The sequence below is a fragment of the Crinia signifera genome, chromosome 12, assembly GCF_055691185.1.
Source record: "Crinia signifera chromosome 12, ASM5569118v1, whole genome shotgun sequence".
Taxonomy (NCBI): domain Eukaryota; kingdom Metazoa; phylum Chordata; class Amphibia; order Anura; family Myobatrachidae; genus Crinia; species Crinia signifera.
The window spans coordinates 5,645,593-5,667,923 of record NC_139228.1 but is presented as its reverse complement, the minus strand read 5'-3'; the positions used below and the strand labels follow the sequence as shown (position 1 = coordinate 5,667,923).

General features: G+C 48.2%; 1 protein-coding gene across 1 annotated transcript in view; it reads right to left on the bottom strand.

The window, feature by feature from the left end:
- DCST1 (DC-STAMP domain containing 1) overlaps positions 1–22,331 on the bottom strand; it is a 49,690-nt gene that overhangs the window by 5,017 nt on the left and 22,342 nt on the right. Inside the window, exons 4-11 of the mRNA XM_083166693.1 lie at positions 16,013–16,087; positions 15,805–15,933; positions 15,589–15,728; positions 14,015–14,207; positions 13,529–13,672; positions 3,246–3,367; positions 2,911–3,062; positions 2,465–2,564 (exon numbers count right to left, since the gene is read on the bottom strand). Of these exons, the coding sequence (XP_083022819.1) occupies positions 2,465–2,564; positions 2,911–3,062; positions 3,246–3,367; positions 13,529–13,672; positions 14,015–14,207; positions 15,589–15,728; positions 15,805–15,933; positions 16,013–16,087 (1,055 nt within the window). The remainder of the gene's footprint in view (positions 1–2,464; positions 2,565–2,910; positions 3,063–3,245; positions 3,368–13,528; positions 13,673–14,014; positions 14,208–15,588; positions 15,729–15,804; positions 15,934–16,012; positions 16,088–22,331) is intronic.

Genomic DNA, 22,331 nt, shown 5'->3' with positions numbered 1-22,331 from the left:
ATTACAGGATAACGTCTCTCCTCTCACACTCGCCTATATTACAGGATAACGGCTCTCCTCTCACACTCGTTATATTACAGGATAACGGCTCTCCTCTCACACTCGCCTATATTACAGGATAACGGCTCTCCTCTCACACTCGCCTATATTACAGGATAACGTCTCTCCTCTCACACTCGCCTATATTACAGGATAACGGCTCTCCTCTCACACTCGCCTATAATACAGGATAACGTCTCTCCTCTCACACTCGCCTATATCACAGAATAACGCCTCTCCTCTCACACTCGCCTATATCACAGGATAACGTCTCTCCTCTCACACTCGCCTATATTACAGGATAACGTCTCTCCTCTCACACTCGCCTACATTACAGGATAACTTCTCTCCTCTCACACTCGCCTATAATACAGGATAACGGCTCTCCTCTCACACTCGCCTATATTACAGGATAACGTCTCTCCTCTCACACTCGCCTATATTACAGGATAACGTCTCTCCTCTCACACTCGCCTACATTACAGGATAACGTCTCTCCTCTCACACTCGTTATATTACAGGATAACGGCTCTCCTCTCACACTCGCCTATAATACAGGATAACTTCTCTCCTCTCACACTCGCCTATAATACAGGATAACGGCTCTCCTCTCACACTCGCCTATATTACAGGATAACGTCTCTCCTCTCACACTCGCCTATATTACAGGATAACGGCTCTCCTCTCACACTCGCCTATATTACAGGATAACGGCTCTCCTCTCACACTCGTTATATTACAGGATAACGGCTCTCCTCTCACACTCGCCTATATTACAGGATAACGTCTCTCCTCTCACACTCGCCTATATTACAGGATAACGCCTCTCCTCTCACACTCGCCTATATTACAGGATAACGCCTCTCCTCTCACACTCGCCTATATTACAGGATAACGTATCTCCTTTCACACTCGCCTATATTACAGGATAACGTCTCTCCTCTCACACTCGCCTATATTACAGGATAACATCCCTCCTCTCACACTCGCCTATATTACAGGATAACGTCTCTCCTCTCACACTCGCCTATATTACAGGATAACGCCTCTCCTCTCACACTCGCCTATATTACAGGATAACGCCTCTCCTCTCACACTCGCCTATATTACAGGATAACGTATCTCCTCTCACACTCGCCTATATTACAGGATAACGTCTCTCCTCTCACACTCGCCTATATTACAGGATAACGTCTCTCCTCTCACACTCGCCTATATTACAGGATAACGGCTCTCCTCTCACACTCGCCTATATTACATGATAACGTCTCTCCTCTCACACTCACCTATATTACAGTATAACGGCTGTCCTCTCACACTCGCCTATATTACAGGATAACGGCTCTCCTCTCACACTCGCCTATATTACAGGATAACGTCTCTCCTCTCACACTCGTTTTATTACAGGATAACGGCTCTCCTCTCACACTCGTTATATTACAGGATAACGGCTCTCCTCTCACACTCGCCTATATTACAGGATAACGGCTCTCCTCTCACACTCGCCTATATTACAGGATAACGTCTCTACTCTCACACTCGCCTATATTACAGGATAACGTCTCTCCTCTCACACTCGCCTATATTACAGGATAACGTCTCTCCTCTCACACTCGCCTATATTACAGGATAACGTCTCTCCTCTCACACTCGTTATATTACAGGATAACGTCTCTCCTCTCACACTCGCCTATGTTACAGGATAACGTCTCTCCTCTCACACTCGCCTACATTACAGGATAACGTCTCTCCTCTCACACTCGCCTATATCACAGAATAACGCCTCTCCTCTCACACTCGCCTATATTACAGGATAACTTCTCTGTGAACTTTTAAACATTTGACGGATTATTTTTTTCAATTAATTAAATACAAAGACATTACTTAGCGATCCTTATACATCGAAGGACCTTTACTGATTACTGCATAAAGTATGTGATCATTTGTCCTTTATTATACTACTTTTAAATTAAATGAATGCAATAGTATGGGTCATTCTTTTATTAATATGGAGAACAATAATATTGACCACCCCCAAGCACAGCTTATTACCCCTCTCTTCCAATTTCTGCTATTTGCAATCAGTTGCTATTGAAGCTGCAGCAGGAGGTGCTTGATTCATTCTTGATCAAACTACTGATGTATTCCATTGAGTCCCATGAGTTTTACTTTAAACCCCTTGTTTCTACTTTTGTTGGTCTCTGAGCCTTTTTTCCCCATTCTCTGACCTCACTGGGCCTACTGGGGTGTGTATCTTAGGCTTGTGTAATTCTAGTGCCAGGCCACTCCCCAACTTCCTATACCCCAGTGTAATCCCCAGCGGTTACCGGGTGATTATGCATAGAGGTCGGTTTTACCACATTTTGGACCTCCTTAACATTCCCCTTAAGGTATCAGAACTGTAACCCTATTCTAGGAAACTCACTTGCTGTCTCCTGCGTGCATCAATCTGCATGAAATACGTTGTCACATAGAAGTTGTCATAGAGGATATCTGTTTTATACTTGTTGGTGTAACCGTACGCCCTGCGTTAGGGAGGAAGGAGAGCAGAACGCTGTTACTCACAGAGGAGGTTGTGTGGTACCAGATCACCCTACATACATTGGTATAGAAGTGGTACATGCAGAGCCTTGCTCACCGCTTGCTATGTACTTCTAGAATAGCTAGGGATTTAACGCGTCAGAAAATGCAGCGGTGGAAGAAAGGTTTCATGTATTCCTGGTATGTGAAGAACCCCAACACATCAGTGATGTACCCACAAACCTTCCCGGATCCTACTGCCCCAGCCTGATGTAGGGGTATATGACAAAGAATTCCTGGAAGCATGGCATGCCAAAATACCAGAGAGGAGTGTGGTTATGAGGTACTCACGAGATGAAGAGGAAAAGGAAGGCACAGGACATAATGACCTCCATCAGTGATCTAGCCTTCTCTATCAGCACCCTCTTCCTGCTGAAGTGTTCCATGATGTCCTCTGTGATGAGCTTCCCCGAGATGTTACCTCCAACAAACATGCTCCGATACTTACCACGACAAGAGGAGAAAGAGAAAGGACATGATCATGTGGGAGTGTGGCAGGTGGTACATGAGGCGGTCGGCAGGAAGACACTTACTTTTATGATCTTCTCAGTGGAGAACGGGGAAGGACATGATCATGTGGGAGTGTGGCAGGTGGTACATGAGACGGTCGGCAGGAAGACACTTACTTTTATGATCTTCTCAGTGGAGAAGCTGCTAGTCAGATTGATCACAGTTGCGTTCACCATGTCATACAGATCTCCAAAGTTGCCTCCAAGTGGCAGATTGTTCTTGCACCAGACATTCACCACTAGATGAGAAAGACATTGGACAATCAGAAATGCCTGCTGCTTGCCAATCAGGTGAATTGCTGTAATGGTTAGGCTGCAATGGGAGAAGTAAGGATCAGGCAGCAATCGGGGGCGTTAGTCTTAGGCTGCAATGAGAGATGGGGGTGGGGGCAGTAAGGATCAGGCAGCAATCGGGGGACGTTAGTCTTAGGCTGTAATTCCGCAGCATATCCACTCCACACCATAAATTACACATGGTTGGGAAGACGAAAATAGGATTTCTGTACTTACCGTAAATCCCTTTCTCCGAGTCCACAGGTGTCACTGGAGCGTAGACAGTGGGGGATAGAAGGGCGACCTCAGGGAGCTAGGGCACTCTATTGTAAATTCAGTGTGGCCAACTCCTCCCCTTCTACTCCCCCCCCGGCAGTCTCAAGGATCGTGCCCAGAGGGAGCTGGAAGATAGAAACACACTTCCGAAGAGGAGGTAAACTTTTAATCAACATTCATGCAGACATGGAAACTGAGTCAAGCAGTGATGAAATAACCAAACACTGAACATAGTTAACCACACAAAAACTAGTTAGCAGGAAGAAACCCCAAACCAGGACTAGAAGGTCCTTCCTAGGTAAGTCGGCAACAGCGCCGAGGAGGGCGTCCAGTGACACCTGTGGACTCGGAGAAAGGGATTTACGGTAAGTACAGAAATCCTATTTTCTCCTTCCTCCACTAGGTGTCACTGGAGCGTAGACAGTGGGGACGTCCCAGAGCTCCCAACACGGGTGGGAAGGCGCTGAGAACCCCCAAGAACTGCTCGGCCAAACTGAGAGGCCGATGAAGCAAATGTGTCGAATCTATAGAACCTAACAAAGGTTCGCCTGCCCGACCACGTAGCAGCTCGGCAAAGCTGAGTAATGGAAACCCCTCGAGCAGCCGCCCAAGAGGGTCCTACTGAACGCGTAGAATGCGCCGAAATGGAAGCCGGAGGAGTCTGAGCCGCTTTCACGTATGCTTGTCTTATCGTCAGCCGTATCCATCTGGCCAAAGTCTGTTTAGATGCAGGCCATCCCCGACGGATTGGATCATAGGTGACAAAGAGACAGTCCGATCTTCTAACTGAGGCTGTTCTGGCCACGTAAACTTTTAAGGCCCTCACCACGTCCAAAGATTCTGCTTGAGGATCTTCGGTAAATGCAGGAACTACAATCGGCTGGTTAAGATGGAAGGAGGAAACCACCTTTGGAAGGAAGGATAAGGATGTACGAAGCTCGGCTCTATCTGAGTGAAATACCAAAAAAGGCGAGCGACATGAAAGGGCTCCCAGCTCTGAAACCCTTCTGGCTGAGGCCAAAGCTAGTAAGAGAACCGTCTTCCAAGTGAGGTATTTGAGATCTACCTCTTCCAAAGGTTCAAAAACCGAGGAGCAAAGATAATCAAGGACCAAGTCTAAGTCCCATGGGGCCGTAGGAGGGCGAACCGGAGGCTGCAATCGTAAAACCCCCTGAAAGAAGGTTTGTACCTCAGGTAGCAGTGCTAGCCGTCTTTGAAAAAAAACGGATAAGGCGGACACCTGAACCTTCAGGGATGCCAGACGCAAACCTGCAGACAGCCCAGCCTGAAGGAATAAAAGAAGTCTAGCCTTTTTGAATGCCGTTGTGGAGACCCCGCGGCCTTCGCACCATGCCACATACGACCTCCAAATACGGTGGTAATGTCTTGATGTTACCTCTTTCCTTGCACTCATCATGGTCGGGATTACTGTTCTTGGAATCCCTGCTTGTCTTAAGATGGACTTTTCAGCAGCCACGCCGTCAAATGTAGCCGCTTTAAGTCTGGGAAGACGAAAGGGCCTTGACTGAGAAGATCTTCTTGTAACGGCAGAGGCCACGGCTCTTCGACCAGCAGGGTTGTGAGGCTGGTGTACCAAGCTCGCCGAGGCCAGTCCGGAGCAATTAGGAGGGCCAAGACCCTCTCCCTCCTTATGCGCTGTAGAATCTTGGGTATCAGCGGAAACGGAGGGAACAGGTATACAAAGCTGAATGGCCAAGGAGCCGTCAGGGCATCCACTCCCGCCGCTGCTGGGTCTCGAGTTCGTGCAAAATACAACGGGAGTTGATGGTTGAGACGTGAAGCCATCAGGTCTACCTGAGGACACCCCCATTTTCGAACCAGTCGCTGAAAAACCTGAGGATGAAGGCACCACTCTCCCTGGTGGACATCCTGCCGACTTAGGTAGTCGGCCTCCCAATTTTCCACTCCTGGAATGAAGATCGCTGAGATGGCCATCGCATGAACCTGAGCCCACACCAGGATTCGGGTCACTTCTTTCATGGCCGTCCGACTTCTTGTGCCGCCCTGTTTGTTTATATAGGCGACCGCGGTGGCATTGTCGGACTGAACCCGGACTAGTCGACCCTGAAGCAGGGATTGTGCTTGGATGAGAGCGTAATATATTGCTCGGAGTTCCAGGATATTGATGTGTAGGCGGGATTCCTGACAAGTCCAACGGCCCTGGAACTGATGGTCCATTGTCAGTGCTCCCCATCCTCGGAGACTTGCATCCGTTGTGATGACCGTCCAATTCCAAAGAGCGAAGCGTTTCCCCTCCCTGAGATTGGCTGAGTGAAGCCACCATGAAAGGGAGAGCCTCGCTCTCGGGGACAGGGTCACCAGACGTTGTAGGTGTAGGTGTGATCCTGACCATTGTCTCAAAAGATTTAGTTGAAATGGTCTTGACCTGAAGCGAGCATACTGGACTGCTTCGAAAGAAGCGGTCATCTTCCCCAGCAGACGCGTGCAGAGGAGTACTGAGACCTTCCTGTGCTGCAGTACTAGACGCACCGACTCCTGCAGTGATCTGATCTTGTCTTCCGGTAAGAAAACCCTCAGTTGTATCGTGTCCAGGATCAATCCCAAAAACTGCATCCTCTGCGATGGCTGCAGCTGGGACTTTTCGTAGTTTAGGATCCAGCCGTGTTCTACCAGTATCCTCTTGGTCAGGTTGATGTTTGTCAAAAGTTCCTCCTGAGAAGAGCCCTTCAGAAGGAGGTCGTCCAGATATGGTATTATCGTTACACCTTTTGAGCGAAGAATCTCCATCATTACGGCCATCACCTTGGTGAACACCCGAGGTGCCGAGGAGAGGCCAAATGGCAGGGCTTGAAATTGCCAGTGGTGTTCCAGAACTGCAAATCGCAGAAAAGCCTGGTGGGATGGGTAAATTGGAATGTGCAGGTAGGCGTCCCTGATATCCAGGGATACCAGGAACTCCCCCTGACTCAAACCTGCTATTACGGATTGAATGGATTCCATCTTGAATTTCAGAGGCTGTAGGTACGGATTCAGTTGTTTCAGGTTCAGGATGGGACGAGCCGATCCGTCCGGTTTCGGCACCAGAAACAGGGTAGAATAAAATCCCTGGTTCCTTTCCTCCGTCGGGACTGGGAGAATCACTTCCATCCTTTGAAGCTTGGCAATTGCTTCCCTCAAAAGGAGTGCTTTTTCTGGAGAAGCTGGCCAACCTGTCTTGAAAAATCTCTGAGGAGGAAGAAACATGAATTTTATCTGGTAACCTTCTGACACCAGATCCCGTACCCAAGCATCCTGACAAGATTGAAGCCACGCATGCTTGAAGTGCCTCAAACGCGCTCCCACCTGGAGGGTCTCCTTCAGGGAGGGGAGACCGTCATGCCTGCTTAGGGGTGGACTTTGCCTCCTGCTGTACTGTGGCCATACCTCTTCCTCTGCCCCGAGTTCCCCTCTGGGCGACGGAAGCTCCTCTCGATGTACCGCGAAATCTGTTTTGGGGACGAAAGGACCTAAAAGTGTGACTCTGAAAGGCCTTACGAGGAGCAGGTGGAGCTGCTGAAGGGAGGAAAGAAGACTTACCCCCTGTTGCCAGGGAGATCCATTTGTCTAGTTCTGCTCCAAACAAGACTTCTCCTTTGAAGGGCAATGCTTCAACCGCCCGCTTGGACTCCGCATCTGCCTGCCATTGCCTAAGCCATAAAGCCCTGCGCGCAGAAATGGATAAGGCTGAAATACGTGCGGACATTTTACAAATGTCAGCCGAAGCCTCCATCAGGTAGTCAGAGGCCTCCCGTATGTGTTCAGCTAACCTATTAAGCTCGGCTGGATCTGGGTTGTCTTTTAAACTTTCAGAAATCTTGGAGGCCCAGACCCCCATTGCTTTGTTTACCCAGCATCCTACCTGCGCTGGTCTCTGTAAAACTCCTGCCGCAGAGAAAATAGACTTTAAAGTTAGTTCTAACTTACGGTCAGAAGCATCCTTCAGAGACGTGGCCCCAGGCACCGGCAATACCGTCTTCTTAGATAGACGAGTCACTGATGGGTCCACCACCGGAGGCGTTTCCACTTTCCTCCTACTATCTGCAGGGAGTGGATAAGAAACATAAAATTTCCTAGGAATCTGAAATTTTTTATCCGGATGATTCCAGGCCTGTGTAACAAAATCATCTAATTCCTCAGACTGAGGGAAGCTAGACGACTGTTTGGGCCTCTTCCCAAACAGAGAAGGCCTTGCTGGAGTCTCAGATGTATCAACATAATCCGTGGCTAACTTCACCATGGCAATCAAATCTTCTAAGCCATGTACCACAGGATCAGGGTCCGGTAGGACCGCCATCTGCTGATCCTGAGTCTCTGGTGCAGCAGCGCTAGGAATATAATATTCTCCTTCCTCTAACTCAGGCATTTCGCCTGAATCAGTGCCAGAGTCATGAGTAAACTGCCTCCTTCCTTGTGAGAGAAGAGGGGGCAGTAAAGATGCCTGACCCTGCTCCGCAGAAGCGGGCGGGACAAGGGCTTTAGTTAACCCCTGTACAGCTGTGGCTAAAGAGATTTGTTGGTCTCTTGCCTGCTCTCTGTCTTTCTGTGAGGCAGAAAGTTCAGAAGCCAAGCGTGTCATTACCTCAGTAAGCTGAGAAGCCCATACCGGTGCTACCTGAGCTGTGGATGAGGAGGGGTTAACAGCACATTTTTCACAGAAAATAACTCCATCAGCAGAAGGAGTAAACTTCCCCTTACAGCCCTTACATTTGGTGTTCCCTCCTGCCATAATGAACAGAGATATAACACCAGACACTCACACACTTCCAACAGTATGAATAAGGTTAGAAGTGAAACTGACAGGGGAGACAGCAGAGAAAGGGTTAAGAGCTGGCCAGGCCAAACTTGCCTTACAACAAAGGCACTGTAGCCTAACAACTTTAGCACAGCCCAAATCTGGCTCACCCTACTCTAACCCCCGCTGTGTACCTCACAGACTGGGTAGAGTATATGCAGGACGGTCACCGGAGTCAGGATTACTGCACAGCCTTCTCCTGCACGCTCTGCCTGAGGCGCCAAATGTCTGAAAATGGCCGCCAGCAGCGCTGCAGGGGGCTGAACTGAGGTTATGAGCCTTGCCTTGTTACCCCCCTTACTGAGGAGGGGTCCGCGCTAAGCCCCGCCTCCCGTCTGCGCTCCGGTGCCAGGGCTTCTATACATAGAAAAAAAACCCTCTGCTATCCGCCGCTTTGTTTTACTGACCTCCTCCACTAACTGGAGAGAGGTCAGAATACTCACCGCCGTCTGCTGGCCGGTCGGCGGAGCGGCTGTGGAAGCGTCGCGCTGCCGCCATTTTCTCTATGGGGCGCGCGCGCGTCTTCACAGAGACTGTGGTCTCTTCAGCCGGGGACCCGAGCGCAGTGCTTTGTAGCGGCGGCCGGGTCCCCCCGGCAGCGCCCCCTAACTAATAACAATTGCCCAGGAGCATCTAGGAAACATGCCCAGCTCCCTTGGGCACGATCTATGACTGGGGGGGGGGGGGGGGGGGGAGTAGAAGGGGAGGAGTTGGCCACACTGAATTTACAATAGAGTGCCCTAGCTCCCTGAGGTCGCCCTTCTATCCCCCACTGTCTACGCTCCAGTGACACCTAGTGGAGGAAGGAGAAAATGAAGGTATGTACACACTGTGCAATTTTGGCTTACAATTTTGACTATATAGTCAAAATTGTATAGAAACTTAGCCAAAATCTCAATGTGGCCCTATGAGGTCAGTATCTCATGGACAAATACACTGTGTGGGCAAGGCAATGTCTATGTCACTTGTAATGTATTTGGCCAGTCCAGATTGTACGGTTCTGGGGAGATCAAGGGAACACAAATCGTCAAAACCGCACCATGTGTACAGTACACAGCTTTACTTTGTTCAGTCTCTCAATATCCATGGGGGACATAGGGCTTGACGTTGGGTATAGGGCTGGACGTTAGGACCGGGAACCAAATCGTTAAAACTTTTGCCTATGGCCAGCTCAAGCTCCTCCTCCTCCCCCCCAGACTCCTCCTCCTCCAACCCAAGCAGCTCCAAGTTGAAAAGCCCAAGGATAGCAAAGAAGAGCTGGAAACACACAAGTCCAAGCACACAGAGGACATTGACACCTGAGAGACGATGGACAAATCTCAAAACCTGGTGCGTCAGGGAGGGATCCCTGAGTCCCATATGGATCTTGAGAGATCAGGTAAGAACATAAATCCCTTTATTCTTTGCTCTATAGGGGACACAGGGCTGGTGCTGGGACATAGTAAAGCAATTCCCCTAAGGTCGGGATGCTGCTGAGCTGCGCTAATAACTCCCTGCCCGAAGGCACTCATCAAAAGCAGAAAATGTGTCAAAAAGCATAAAAGTGAAGAAACATATGGACGGACAACCACATAGAAGGTCTACTGTGGCATCTCCATGGGCAACCGCAGAAGCACTTACCGATCTGGTGAAACATGCTCACAGCCCAGTCGGGACCTGAAGATCAGAAGCCGAATGGTCAAACGATGCCATCAGGAAACTGGCTGGCCAGCCCCGCATCAGATCTGTGGAATTCCTGACAGTGATTGACATAAATCCTGAGGGCCCGCACCACGTCCAAAGAGGCCTCCCTAGGAGAAGACAGAGGATCCCGGGGGGGATGGAGAATCAAGAATCCAGCACGGCATGACAGAGTTCTTAAGTCCAAAACTCTCCGAACTGACTCAACATCGAGAAGACCTTTGAAGAATCAAAAGACATGTTCCATGAAGCCACCAGAGAAACAAACAAGGGTTGCATGTGAAACACCCCCTGCAAAAAGGTGTGAACCTCAGGGAAGATTGCCAGCTTTCTTTGGAAGTGGATGGAGAGAGACGATACCTGTACCTTCAAAGAGCAAAAACCACAAACCTGCACCTGCCACAGAAAGGAGTCGCAAGAGCTTAAATATAAATAAATACCGAGCCAAAGCACCAAGAAAAGTAGCCCGCCAAACCCACTAATGCCATCAGACAGAAGACCGCTTACGGGTATTCAAATGAGTGCAAATACCATCTAAAGAGCTACCCCCGAGTTCTGGTCACTAGACGCTGATGGTTTATGTATGTGACTACCGTCGCATTGTTGGACTGCACCTGGATTAGGTGACACTGGAACAATAGTTGTGCCATGACAAAGAGCCCTGAGCTCCAGGATGGTTATCTAGAATAACACTAACAGTTTTATTGTCATTGTCATCGCAATAAAAATCGAACAACAACGAAATAACAGTATGAAGCATAGAAAGACAACAATTAACGATCTTGGTTAAAATCAATAATTGCTAAGGGAAAGAAACGGTTTCTCATACATGTAGTTCGTAGCTTAGGAAGCCTTAACCTTTTTTTTGATGGTAAAAATGAGAACATGTAATAATAAGGATGATGGGGATCAAGCATAATACTGTCTCTCTTACGCCGGCAGTTCTTAACAAAGATCTCTTCAGTGGAGGGCAGCTCACAGCCTATAATAGCAGCGGCAGAATAAATCACCCTGTCCAGTTTAATCAGGTCTTTTTTTGTGCTGTTACCAAACCATACCACAATGCAGTATGAAATAATACTTTCAATGACTCCTCTATAGAACCTAATCAGGTTTAACTGAGAAAACCCAGCCACTTTGAGCTTCCTCAGAAAAAACAGACGTTGGTGAACCTTCCTAACCATCGAGACAGTATTGGCAGACCAAGTAAGGTTTTGAGAGATAGTTACTCCCAATAGTTTAAAATCTGTAACCCTCTCTACTACTAAGTTATTGATCTGGAGGGGCATTAATTCCGTCTTCCTACCTCTCCTAAAATCAATAATAATTTATTTTGTTTTAGTCTGGTTTAATAATAAATTATTCTCAGTACTCCACCTAACTAAAACATTAACTTCTTCTCTATAGGAGCTCTCATCTCCATCATTAATAACTTACCACTGTAGTATCGTCCGCAAACTTTATAATAAAATTAGTATCCGCCTGCGGATAACAGTCGTAAGTAAAATGGGAAAATAAAAGTGGACTCAAGACGCACCCTTGTGGCGTACCCGTGCTAATTTTGATAGGTGAAGATATATATTCGCCAATTTTTATTTGTTGAGGTCTATTAATCAAGAAATCTAAAACCCAGTTGCATAGTGCCGCAGAGAACCCCAGTCTACGTGTTTGGGAGAATTGTATTGAACGCCGAACTGTAATCTATAAACAACAACCTGACGTAGGCATTGGGTTTGTCTAGATGGAATAACGAGGATGGATTACCGACAACACGGCATCCTCTGTGGATCTTTTTGATTTATAGGCGAATTGATTATTATCAAACCCTACCGGCAAAAAACGCTTCATACGTGTCAATATCAACCTCTCAAAACATGTCCTGATAAGGGGAGTCAACGCAATTGGGCGATAATCAGACTTTCTATTTTTGTTTTCTTCGGTATGGGGATCACTAGAGTAGATTTAAATGCTTCTGGGACAATACTAGTCATTAAAGACAAATTAAAAATGACGGTTACAATCATAGCTAGCTCCCCGGCACAGCCTTTCAGAACCCTCCCTGGGATACCATCCGGGCCGGCTGCTTTACTAGAATTTACCCCTAACAGACCCAACCTAACCTCATGTTCAGAAAGAACAATAACTTGGTCATCCTCTGACGGAGGAAGTTTATAAGCAATGGTTTTATTTTCCCTGTCAAACCTGGCATAGAAGTGACTTAAGTCATCTGCTAAAGATACCTCCTGCCCGACATTGCTACCTTTGTAGTTGGTGAGATACTGAATACCCCTCCACATACTTCTAGAATCATAGTCATTGCTAAACTGACATTCGATTTTATCAGAATATTCCTTTTTTGCCTTCCTTATCCCCTTTTTTAGCAAAATTCTTGCTAGTCTATACTCCGATAAATCCCCCGATCCCTTCTATGCAGCAAAGATCTCACCTCCCCATTTATCCACGGCTTATCATTTGGACGCTGTATAAAAGATTTCTGCACTGTGACATTGTCAATACACCACTTAATATATGACAACACTAGAGGTCAGCACATCCACATCCAACCCAAAATCACAAATTCCAGTCAGTAATATCCAGGCAGTCCTGTAATTCCTCCAACGCGCCGTCTGGCCAAGTACAGACCATTTTCTTTACCGCTTTAGTATGTTTAGCAACAGTTTTGTATGTGGGGGCAAAAAATAATGAAACATGGCCTGAGAGACCTATATAAGAACGCACTACTACTTTATAAGCGTCCTTAACATTACTATATAACTGGTCCAAAATATTTTCCCCACGAGTAGGAACGAATACAGGTTTATAAGGCTTGGGCAGCACACTCTTTAGATTTGCTTTGTTAGAGACGACGCTCCTGCAGTATCCACTGACTCTGGAAGGACTGCCGGCAAGTGACCACTCCCTGTGGAAAGGAGGCCATGCTGGGTATTAGTAGGGTCTCCTAAGTCACGTGCACTTCACCAGAACAGGGTTTCCCACGTAACGCTGTCCACTGCTGGGATTAGGGAACTAGAGGTATGGCGAGTGGGTGTCACACGTTCTTCAGATAAAAGCTCCTCCAGTTCATCAGACTTGGGAAACTCTACCAGGGACAACAGCTTGCAACAGTGAGCGCTTTCTTTTCTTTTTTAACTGTTTGGTGCCCAGTCCTGCCCTATACCCAGCATGAAACCCTGTGTCCCCTATGGAACAAAGAAATCTTGGACACTGCCGACATGCTGAGTATACCAACAGGCTAACTGTGGGCAGTGTTTGGTTGCTGACAAGTCATACCGCACCCTGCAAAGAGTGCCTATGCCAGGAAGGACACAGGACCGGGACGCAGCACTTTGCTACTCACTATTTAGGATGTTGCAGATGAAACTGAACTTCATAGGCAGGCAGAGAAGAGCGTTGAGTATGGGGAGGCGAATCACCGACATACAGTCCTCGTGTTTCTTATCGAACCAGTCGTAGCATTTCTGCACGCCATTCTCTATCACATCTGTCAGGGGGAGGAAGCCGTCATAACGCAGGTGTTACTTTATCAGGTATAGATGGCATTTGTGATCGTGCCTGTGGGCCCCTACCCCCCGCGTGTCGCTCATCAGCCTCCCCAGAGTTATCTATGTAACAAACTGCCTCTATCCTGTGATCAGCGGCTATGGGAAACGTGAATCCTCGCGGCCGGAGCATTATTATAAAGGGCATTCTGTCCAGCGCATCTCTATGGCAGATGGCGATTTAGTGTCTGTGATCAGCATCTTCCCGCGTTCCGAGCGTCGCACTTATGTACACGGCACGTATGACCACGGCACGTATGACCACGGACATCCCACCCACTCACATTCACAGCGCAACATGGTCTTAAAGTCAAACTTCTGCTGTGTAGTCAGCGACTTGTTCTGCTCTTCCACCGTCTTCTCCAGGTCTCGCTCCTTCCCCACGTGGTAGCCCTCAGTACTTCCCATCTCATCCTCCGTCACCTTAAACAACTTCTTTATGTGGTCACTGTTTCTCTTCAATTCCTTGGACACTTTCTAGAAGGCAGAAGGTGCGATAGCCCTATTTACTAAGAGAATCTCATTACCAACAAGTTGTCATTTGGCTCATGTGGGAAAAAGAAACAAACGACATTTACACTGTACATAGAAGCAACCCAATAGCGCTGCCAATCGCTCCAAACGGCAGTCTAGAGTGGTCAGGGAACAGGGGTAAATTACCCCAAATGGGGAGCAAATAAACTTCCTGGGGGTAATGGATGGTCGCGCTGCCGATGCACAGCCGGACATGCATATGAATCTACATACATACCCAGCTGTGTCTCAGCAGTACTGCCGCTGCGGTGCTGAGGTTCTTTGCCTGGTTATAGGCTCCTGTCAGGGTATACCCATCTGTAGTCTAGGGGAACACATTGCACACACAGCCATACATACTAATCATTATCATCAGCAATGGCTGCCAGGCTGTGCACCGTACTAGCAGGATATATCATCAGTATCTGGGGGTACAGTGTGTATTACAGTTACATGACTTCCTTCCTTTCAAATCAAGGCGGTAACATCGGCGTATCTGAATATATTTTGGGGTAAAAGGTAAAAAAGTTCCCTGACCCCTGGTCTAGAGGTTCCCATACTCCACAATTACAGATATCCACACACGAGTCTAGATGGTCAAATCAAATTGACTGGGCTACTAGTTAAGTCACCTGTGCTCAAGCATTGGATTCCCTGTACTGTAGTGGTGGAGTTTGGGTATGTCTAGTGTAGAACATTACATATGTAAATGGAAACCAATATACAGAACATGAGCCATTCCAGGAGGGACACACAATGCTCTGTCCTGGCACCTCACACTTCATGTAGCTTTCATCCTAGCACCCTGCACCCATGTACTTCCTCCTCCCTGCCTTGGGGGGGGGGGGGGGTGGTGTGTGTCTCTCTTTGATGCTTCTAGCACAGGTCTGGTCTGTATTTCAGCACTGATATACAGACCAGAGTGTGCTACAAGCACCACAGCAGGGTGTGACGCCCCAGGCAGGGAGGAGGAATTACACAGGTTTTGAAAGGTGCAGGGTGCTAGATTGGACAAGATTAATGAATAATTGCAGCCACTTGTGGTGACACCTTCCTTATCAAATAGCGATTCACTGCATAGATGGAGGTGGAAGTCCAGTGAGTAATGTGAACGAGAAGGGTCATTACACAATGGAGGGGCACGGACCCCCTCCTCTGATACCTCCCCTGCATTGCGTATCCCACCCAGACAGGAAGGAAGATGGCCAGACAGACCGATCTATGGGGGAAGCTATTTCTGTTACACACTGCAGGTGCTCCATTGGAAGACTCACAGACAGGGATTGGAGGGGACAGTCCCTGCGTCTCATAGCTAACCATGTCACTTTCCCATACATTTCCTCACCACCAGATCATCCATAATGGTTTCCAGAGGTGCCGTCATGACGTTCCACACCCGCTTGGAGTTGTTTATTTGTAGCTCAGCCATGCAGCTTAGGGACCTCAGCACCTCGCGCATGTTCTGCTCCAGGTTAGTGACTGGTCCTGGAAATGGCAGAGACGGTCTGTGAGCTGCAGAACGCTGCTACATCCCGGCCAGTCTCCTCTTCCAGGAACTTACCGGCGTAGATAGAGGCGACCACAATGACCAGCAGCAAGGTGCGGCCCTCCTCGCCCAAAGCATTTGGCACCAAGATCAGTGTGCTACATCGGAAGTAGGTGGAGGTGCCCCAGCCGAAGGCAAATACCGCTGAGGAGAGAGAGGACACGTAAAGACCAGGAGACCTTATGTAACAGTATATAGCAGAACAGGTGTCCTCATGCCTTACCCACTAGCCCATAGAAAATGGCTATCTTCTGCCTTTCGTACAGAGTCATTGGATTCACCAGCAAATAATACATTCCTGGAACAAAAGACGGCCAAGATGAGGCCTGCATGCTCTACATGAGAAACATGAACACAAGACAGTGACATATATAAATGCAGCTACAATTGATCAGGCCTACCTGACACGGACCTTCAGTCCCTATACATATACATATATATATATCTGCACTTGCAGTTTGTTTGATATCCCGACGACGCGATGAATAAAGCCACGAAACGCTGAAGTATCACACATCATTGTGTTTTTCATTGGGGAGTACCTTCACTTGCATGCTATATATTATATATATATACATATATTATGTATCTTATATAATAGCCCAGATCTGTCACTCTGTAGGTGTGTGTATAACGCTGGGCGGAGTCATAGGCTAATAGCCTATCAGAGCCTCTTTGAGCCCGCCCACACAAAGTCACAGAAATGCCAGGGAGGCACCATAGTGCTGACAGGACTCCATGCGCAGCTTCCTCCCAACCAGCAGTGCAGGCAGATAAACCATTGTGCGGACAGAAAACGGTGTCTTGATCTCCCAGAGGCCAAGACCAGGGCGCCTTAGTATGAGCCGATCCTCTAAGGAAGCTGCTGTTCAGTTTAGGGGTAGTCAGACCCTCGCAGTTTTGTGCAAGAAAAGGAGGAAAAGGGAACAGCATTTCTCACTACAATGAATAACACACAATTACATTTTAAAAATTATATTTATGTAGAATACACACAATTAATACAGTATTAAAAAATATAAATAAAAAGCTGATTAATATTGTAAAACTAAAAAACCTGTGGCTGGGGACACTTAAAATCACGCTGGCACTCCCCACCTGGAACCGCCCCCCCTCCTCCCCCATCCTGCTGCCAGGAAAAAGGGATTTTTGTAAGAACTTACCGTTCGAATCCCTTTCTCTGATATGGTCCTGGTGACACAGCTCAACACTGGGATGTAGGAGGGTCCGAAGGAGCCAGGCACCTATCCTAAAGCTTTAGAGGGTAGGCTCCTCCCCTACTGCATCCCTGGACTCTTCAGTTCAACTTTCAAAGCCACTGGAATACATTAACTCAGTACAAACACCTGCACATTATCTGCACATTTTATAACAGAAACTGTTAACTTTTAACCATTTTAACATGAACATCATGAAATTCTGGCATACTTACTGAGCGTAAGGGAGGGATCGCTGTGTCACCAGGACCATATCAGAGAAAGGGATTCGAACGGTAAGTTCTTACAAAAATCCCTTTTTCTCTTTCAATGGTCCTGGTGACACAGCTCAACACTGGGACGTTCCAGAGCCGGTCCTTTGGGAGGGTACGCTCAGGTCTGCAGCTCTCAGCACTGCTCGCCCGAATGATGCGTCCTCCGACGCGAACTCATGGAATCTATAGAATTTGGCAAATGTGTGAACAGATGACCAAGTGGCAGCTCTGCAAACCTGCTCTGCTGTGGCCCCATGTCGAACCGCCCAAGAGGTGGCAACTGACCTGGTGGTATGCGCATTTATTTTGGCCGGTACTGGTCTACCCACTTTGGTGTAAGCAAAGGCTATCATAGACCGCAACCACCTAGCAATAGTCTGCTTAGATGCAGGCCAACCAATTTTGTGTACGTCATACAATACCAACAATGTGTCAGTCTTCCTGACACTCTTCACTCTGTCCACATATATGCGTAAGGCACGCACAACATCCAAAGTTCTCAATTTGTCCCTTTTCTTAGAACCCTCTGGGGGTTGAAACACAGGTAGAACAATCTCCTGATTTAAATGGAAGGTAGATACCACCTTCGGTAAAAACTGAGGCACTGTTCTTAAAACAGCCCTGTCATCATGAAAAATTAAGAAGGGAGATTTACATGATAAAGCTCCCAACTCTGAAACTCTTTTAGCAGATGCTACTGCTAACAAAAACACTAGCTTCCACGTAAGAAACTTAAAGTCAGCCGACCTTAAAGGTTCAAAAGGTGCCTTTTGAAGGCATTCCAAAACCAGTGATAGATCCCAAGGTGCTACTGGTTGCTTGTATGGAGGCTTCAACCTGGATACTCCTTGTAAAAAAGTTTGAATTTCCGGCAAAATGGCTATCTTTTTCTGGAAATAGATGGACAAAGCCGAGATCTGCACCTTCAGTGACTGAAGGCTTAGGCCCGATGAAAAACCATCTTGTAAGAATTCCATCATTCTTGATAGCTTAAAATGAGATGTATGAGCCTTTCTTCTCTCACACCATCGAATGTAAGTCTTCCAGACTCTATAATAATTTGCCGAAGATACAGCTTTTCTGGCCTTTATCATCGTCTGTACTACTGCGTCAGAAAACCCTTTTCTTTTTAAAATGATGGTTTCAATAGCCAGGCCGTCAAAATCAATCGATCTGAATCCAGGTGATTGAATGGGCCTTGTCTTAGAAGGTCTGGTCTCAGAGGTAGACGCCATGAGTCCACAGACAACCTCTGAAGCCTCGAGTACCAGGATCTCCTTGGCCAATCTGGGGCCACTAAGATCACTGGAACCTTCTGCCCTTGTATTTTCTTCAGAAGTCTCGGTAACATTGGTACAGGTGGGAATGCATAAAGGAGATCTCCCTGCCAGTGACTAGTCATGGCATCCACTGCCTCCGCTAGTGGATCCCTTGTTCTGGCATAGAACCTGGGCACTTGACGGTTGATCCTGGATGCCATCAGGTCCACATCCGGAGTTCCCCACCTCGAAGTGATTTGGTGAAACACCTGAGGGTGTAAGCTCCATTCCCCTTCCTTGAGCTCCTCCCTGCTCAGGAAGTCGGCTTCTATATTCTCTATCCCCGGGATGAATATAGCCGATACAGCTGGAACATTCTGTTCCGCCCATAGGAAGATTCTGGACACCTCCCACATGGCCAATCTGCTGCGTGTACCTCCCTGGTGATTCAGATACGCCACAGCTGTGGCATTGTCGGTCTGAATCCTCAAAGGGAGGTTCTGTAACCTGTCTCCCGCCAAGGAAATCACTTTCCAGACAGCTCTCAGCTCCAAGATGTTGATTGGTAACGCTGATTCCTCTGCCGTCCACAGGCCCTGAAGCCTGAGATCCAGGACTACTGCCCCCCAGCCCCTGAGACTGGCGTCGGTAGTTACTATCAACCAGTCCCAGGTCTGTAATGACCGACCCCACTGAAGGGAATCTATTTCTGTCCACCACTTCAAGGATTCTCGGGTGTCCGAAGACAGCACTATCATCTCGAATTTCATGGTCAAAGTGTTTCCTGACCAGGCTGACAAGATGTTCCATTGGAACCTCCGAGAGTGGAACCTGGCAAATTGAAGCGTCTCGAATGACGCCACCATCTTCCCCAGGAGCTTGAGGCACCTCCATACTGAAATGCTCTGAGCCCTGAGAATCTCCTGGACTAGGGTGACCAGATCCCTGGCCTTTACCTCCGTGAGGAATACCCGATGAAGATGGGTGTCTAGTATGACTCCCAGGAATTGGAGCCTTTGCGACGGTACCAACTGAGATTTTTGCAAATTTAAAATCCAGCCGTGAGCCTGCAAAAAACTGATGGCCTCTGCCAAGTGACTCTGCAGCATGACTGCTGACTCTGCTTTGAACAGGAGATCGTCCAAATAGGGTATGACTGTGATTCCCCTGAGCCTCAGCACCGCCGCCATTACTGACATTATCTTTGTGAATACCCTTGGCGCGGTTGCTAGCCCAAAGGGTAACGCCCGGAATTGTAAATGCAGGTCTCCTATGGCAAACCTCAATAAGGTCTGATGCTCCGGGTGTATAGGAACGTGCAAATATGCGTCCTGGACATCCATGGACGCCAAAAATTCTCCCTGGTCCAGACTCAGGAGTACTGACCGTAGGGACTCCATTTTGAAATGGTCTACCCATAAATGAACATTTAGGGATTTCAAATTTAGTATTGGTCTGAAAGACCCGTCTGGTTTGGGCACCAGGAACAGCGTGGAGTAAAAGCCTTTCTTCCACTCTGCCCTGGGGACTGGTGTAACCACCCCTTTCTCCAAAAGGGAGTGAGCTGCTCTCACAAGAGCTGTACGAAGCCGTGCCTCCTTTGGTAAGGATGTGGGGATGAACCTCTTCGGAGGCGGCCCTCTGTAAGGGATTTTGTAACCCTGTGTTATAATATCTAACACCCAGGCATCCTGGCCTAAAGCAGTCCAAGCGTCCCTGAAGAGTGTGAGACGCCCCCCCACTTTTGTCACTGTCGGGCGAAGCCCCTGACAGTCATGCAGAGGATTTATCCTCTCCCTTTGTGGCTGGCTTCTTGTGAAAAGAGCCAAATTTTGACTTCTGTGTCTTGCCTCTAGAGGACTGAAACCTTCCCCTGAAAGACTGTCCTCGAAAGGACGCACCACCTCTAGGGGAGGGCCGAAAGGACGGCTTAAAAGCAGAAAATCTTGACATCTGCTTTGCTGAGGAGGCCGGCAGGAATGTACTTTTGCCGCCCGTGGCCTGTTTTATAATCTCCTCTAGCTCGGTACCAAAGAGTACCTTTCCTTTGAAGGCTAATGTTTCCAGAGCCTTCTTGGACTCATTGTCTGCTTCCCAGGCTTTAAGCCAAAGCACTCTCCTGGCATTAATGGAGACTGTGGACACTCTGGTAGCCATTTTAATAGCTTCCTCCTCTGCTTCCACTGCATATTCTGCTGCTGCCTTAATCTTTTCTGCAAGCAGTAATGCACCAGGGTCAGCCTGCAGCACGGTGCATAATTCACCAGCCCACTCTATCATGGCCTTAGAGACCCAGGCTGAAGCAATAAGGGGCCGTAAGGTAAACCCCACCCCTTCAAAGATAGCTTTGAGGTTTCCCTCCAGCTTTTTATCCACAGAATCTTTGAAAGCTGCACCGCCCTGTACTGGTAATACAGTAGCCTTGGACAAACGTGCCACTGAAGCATCCACCACTGGGACCTTTTCCCAGAGCTCCGCATGAGACTCTGGCATGGGGTACAGACTAAGGAATCGCTTAGGCATCTGAAGCCTCTTATCAGGAGTTTTCCAAGCTCCTTCTAATAATTCCTGTAACCCCTCATCTGAAGGAAAAGTAACAGCCTCCTTCCGCTGTCGCTTAAAAACACCCTTAACAGGAGTCTTATCCTCCACAGTCAGCTTTAAAGCCTGCTTCACAGCTACAATGAGATCCTCTATACCAGCAGCAGAGTTCTCTTCCAAATCATCACCCTGATCCCAGGGGATGTCAGTATACTCTCCTTCCTCTTCATCTACCACAGTAGTTAAAGCATAAGACCTTCTAGGGGTCCCTGCCACATCATCCATTTTGTCCAGCATTTCACTGAACCTGTTAATCCCTTTTGCAGTATCCTGCATCACCTGAATCAGTGCAGGATCTGCCTGGGTAAGAGGCAAGGAGCCAGACGACTGCTGAGATGATGGCATAGGTCTCTGTGATTCTACCAGCCCATCACTCTGCCTGTCCAAAAGCTGCACCAAAGCGTTTACTGACCTGCCTAGGGCCCTGGCCCACGCAGGTTCCATATGCTCTGCCCTATGGGGATCGCTGCCCATGGGTCTCACATCAGCGCAAGTAATACATAAGCCCCCCTTGGCCATCTGCTCAGGGACAAACTTTTGTGTGCAAACATTGCACGCGCTCAGTGCATTAAGGGCTCCCTCCCCCAAAACCACAGCCTGATGCTCAGACATGATGCAAGTGATAATTGTATATCTATCAGTATACACAGTGCAAACAATTGTACAAGCGCTTATACAAAGTCAATGCACCCAGTCACTTAGCTGTCTGTAGGTTTCTCTGCGGGGAAGCGATGCCCAGGAAATCCAAGTCACTCTGCCAGGATCAATTCGCCAGCTCAGCTCCGCTGCAAGCGTTCTGAAAGGCGCCAAAGTCAGAGTGAAGGAAGAGACCAAAGTCCCTGCTGCTGCGGGGTCCGTGACCTTTTGGCGCCAACCACCCCCAGCTAGCCGCTCCTTAGGTAGGATTTCCTTGTTCCAGTGTCTCCCCCTCAAATGGGGACCACTTGGAACATGCCTGTCACAGCGCTGCTGTCCTCTCAGTCAGGAGCTCAGCGTGTAAGCTCCGCATAAAATGGCCGCCGCCATCACGGAGCGCCTGTCCCCCATGATCCCCACCTAACTGTGGAGCCGGTTTCAGGCAGCTCCGGAGCCCAGGCAGCCTCTTAATAGAGGCTATGAGCGCAGCACAGGGAGACCAGACAGCGTCTACCCTGTGCACAGATAGCTGACAGGACGCGCTTCTGTCAGCTCCTGCTGCGCTAGCAGTGTGA